The 3,150-nt window shown below is 34.3% G+C and overlaps 1 protein-coding gene across 1 annotated transcript in view; it reads right to left on the reverse strand.

Annotated features, from left to right (window-relative positions):
• LOC108915823 overlaps positions 1-1,870 on the reverse strand; it is a 10,250-nt gene extending 8,380 nt beyond the window's left edge. Inside the window, exon 1 of the mRNA XM_023456641.1 lies at positions 1,546-1,870. Coding sequence (XP_023312409.1) covers positions 1,546-1,696 — 151 coding nt within the window. The 5' untranslated portion in view covers positions 1,697-1,870. The remainder of the gene's footprint in view (positions 1-1,545) is intronic.
• Between the last annotated feature and the right edge of the window lie 1,280 nt (positions 1,871-3,150).

A 3,150-nucleotide genomic window follows, 5' to 3' on the forward strand; every position in this document is an offset into this window, starting at 1 on the left:
ATGGAAAAAATTCCTCAAAATTTTGGCTGTTTTTGTATCCTTGAAATTCTATTTTTCCATATTATTGTGATGGTTTATGTTGTGCTCAAGTTTCTAAATGTATTTCCATGTTTCAAACACCCACACGCAGACACGGACAAATACACACACAAACACATACGCACATACACACACACCTTATGGGCCTTTCTGCTCCCTTCATTTTGAAAAATTTCAGTGGTGGAAAACTCGAGTAGGCGATCAGCTGGGATTTCACTCTTCACGAATTTTTCATTGTTAAAAGTCCAGGAAACGAACCCTCTGATCAGATTTTTGCGTTATCGGGGACAAACTTTTTTCGCCTTCAAGACCACCGTGCACAATTAGATTTAATAGTAATTTCCATAATAATTTGTAATTTTTTGGACGATTTGTTTTAAAATAATAGAGTTTCTAGACTGCACCACAACCAATTGATTTGCAGAATTTTGCTCTATAAAATGGTATAATATTTGATTTAAACTTGATAAATTTCTTCACCTTGATAAATTTTTCATATCATAGCCTGCCAGGATTATTGTTATCTATCACAGAACATGCCGGCAATGAAGACTGACAAAAGTTTGGAAGCCACTAGTTACATAGGCCACTACCGAACATCTCGTACCATTGTCTAAGGAATGGTTGACACATCCTAAAACTACTTGTTTTATAGAAACAAGATATTAAACATTTTTGTTATAAATAAATTATGAACGTATAACTTTTTCATCAAAAGTTGAAAAAAATATTAACATAGGAACTTTGAATTTTCTAAGCTTTTTTACAGTAAAATCTAAAATAGTATTTATAAGAAAAAATTCCTATAGATTTTTTCTGTAAAACGAGTAGTAGATTTTTTGTCATTTAGTCAGTGTGCCAAGATTAATTCAGATTTAAAAATATTATAACTACAAAATGGCTCGTGTTTAAAATCAAATAGAAGAAGCCTTGTTTGTTTCAAATGCATCAAATGATTTTCGAAATTACTCAGTTCTGGAGTTTTCAGTGGTAATGCTTCCTGGTATCAATGACAACGGTTGTCATAATTATAAATTTTTACCTCGAATCAGTTAAACAGCATAAGTTTCATCAGTTTACGTCAAAACATATTCAGAAAAAAATGTGTCTAGGCATAAATATTTTAACACCCTTCATCTTAAAAGTTAAGTTGTTTAGGAACTTTTTTCGGAAAATGTGTTTCTTAAACAATGCTCATTGTTTATTACAGATGTTCTGAAAGCTACACAAAATATACAGAGTTCTACGTAGTGTTATCTGAAATATTCAGGTTAGAATTTTGAAAAATTTTTTTCTCAAAAACTGGGTTCGACCACACAAAAAAAACTTCAGATTCGTGTTCAGCACCATCGAAAATAGGGGGGTAGACAAAATTTTGTGAAAATTGGAGGTGGTGCCACTAAAGTAAATAATTACCCTTTTTTCTTATTTCTCAGAGAATCACTTCTTTTACTTTTGCAAGTGAATTTGAAAACACCCTGTATGTAAAATAAAATTTAAGTTTACCTGGTTTGTCCATAAACTCTGCTAGTTCTTGCCACAGTTCCTCTTTCTTACACCGATTTGTGTAATCTGAATGTTGATCATTGTATATAGCTGGATAATTTTTAATTTTGTCAATAAAAACTTCTTCGTCAATATCAGATAAAAGTGACATTTTTTTAACTTACTTCCTACTTCCTAGAACAACCTGTAATATAAGCTACGTTCGGCAAACTGTTACGGATTAGGAGTGGAGTGGATTGGGCGTGAATTCAGAATTTTTAAGAGTTCACAGAGAAATTATAAACGAACGGTTTCAGAATCTGGAATCTGACGTTTGACAAGAGAAAAAAATTTAGGTTAAATGTTTTTTGTTCAAANAATGCGGCCGGTGTAGGCGCTTTGTGGGACCTCCTTTTGTCCTGGCTGGGCCCCGCCGGCTAGGGCCCTTTCTTCTGGCGCTCTTCTTGCTTCGCCGGCTCGTCTGTGTAAACCCCGGGGGTAGTGTCATGTTTATGTGTGGTATGGTTGGGTAGGGTAGTGCGGCTATGCAGCCTGGGATGCGCTTTGCTAAGGTGGCCCTTAGGCTAGCGCGGGAGGGGAGGGGTAAGGAGGGTATGGGGGGTGTGTATGTGTGTGTGTGTCGTTGTCTTCGTTTCTTGATCCTGGCTGTCTCTGAAACAGAAAAGGTTAGCGGGCAGGGGGAGGTTGAGGTTACATGTTTACAGGGAATGCGGCCTCCCCTTTATTTATTACTCTGAGGTGTAGACGATGGATGGGGCCTACCTTCACGAGGCTGCCCAGACCCCAGATAAATAATACTGTAGATATGAAACTTGAACAGATTTCATGGTCAGTAAGAGCGCTAACTGGTGACACTTTCTCCAACTTCTATTGCTTTCCTTTTCTAGGAATTATCGGTATACAGTGAGTTAAATTACCTGTAGCCGGTAAAAGATGCAAGCGCCATCTAGTTCTACCCTCTACAACTATATACCTATCCAATATTTATTTTGGGTATTCTGCCGCCGCTAAATTTAAAATTACATACCAAATCTCACCCTACACAGGTCACTCAGAAATTGGTTGGTTTTGTAAAATAATTTTCGCGTAGATAATTTTTGTCACCATGAGAAAATAAGTACATTTGATAAAAAGCATTAAAATCTCTCGAGCATTAAAGACACTTTTAAAAGCTCTACTAACTTTCTGAAATGTTTATTAAAAAAAATTCAAATTTCAGTACATATTTTGAAAAAAAAAGTGGAAATGATTATAGAGCAGCTTTCAATGCTTTCTATACTGTATTAGCTTTCACGGTGAATAAAAAAATATTACAAGTAAATAATTTTACTAAACCAATCTGAATAATTCTTGTAATAGAGATTTATTATGCAACTTTAAATCTTTCGTTGTGTTGATATCCATAAAAAAAACTACCTACCTCTGATCACATTTTTTATTAAAAAAAAACAAAAAACAAAACATTTTATTATTAATAAAAAAATGTGATTATATGATGATCAGACATTATTATGTTATATAAATAAATGTGAATGAAATATCTAATAAAACACACTAAAAACACAAATAAAACACACACCAACACTCGCCAAACCTAACCAACAA

Source organism: Anoplophora glabripennis, unplaced genomic scaffold (assembly GCF_000390285.2).
Source record: "Anoplophora glabripennis isolate ALB-LARVAE unplaced genomic scaffold, Agla_2.0 scaffold1928, whole genome shotgun sequence".
Lineage (NCBI taxonomy): Eukaryota > Metazoa > Arthropoda > Insecta > Coleoptera > Cerambycidae > Anoplophora > Anoplophora glabripennis.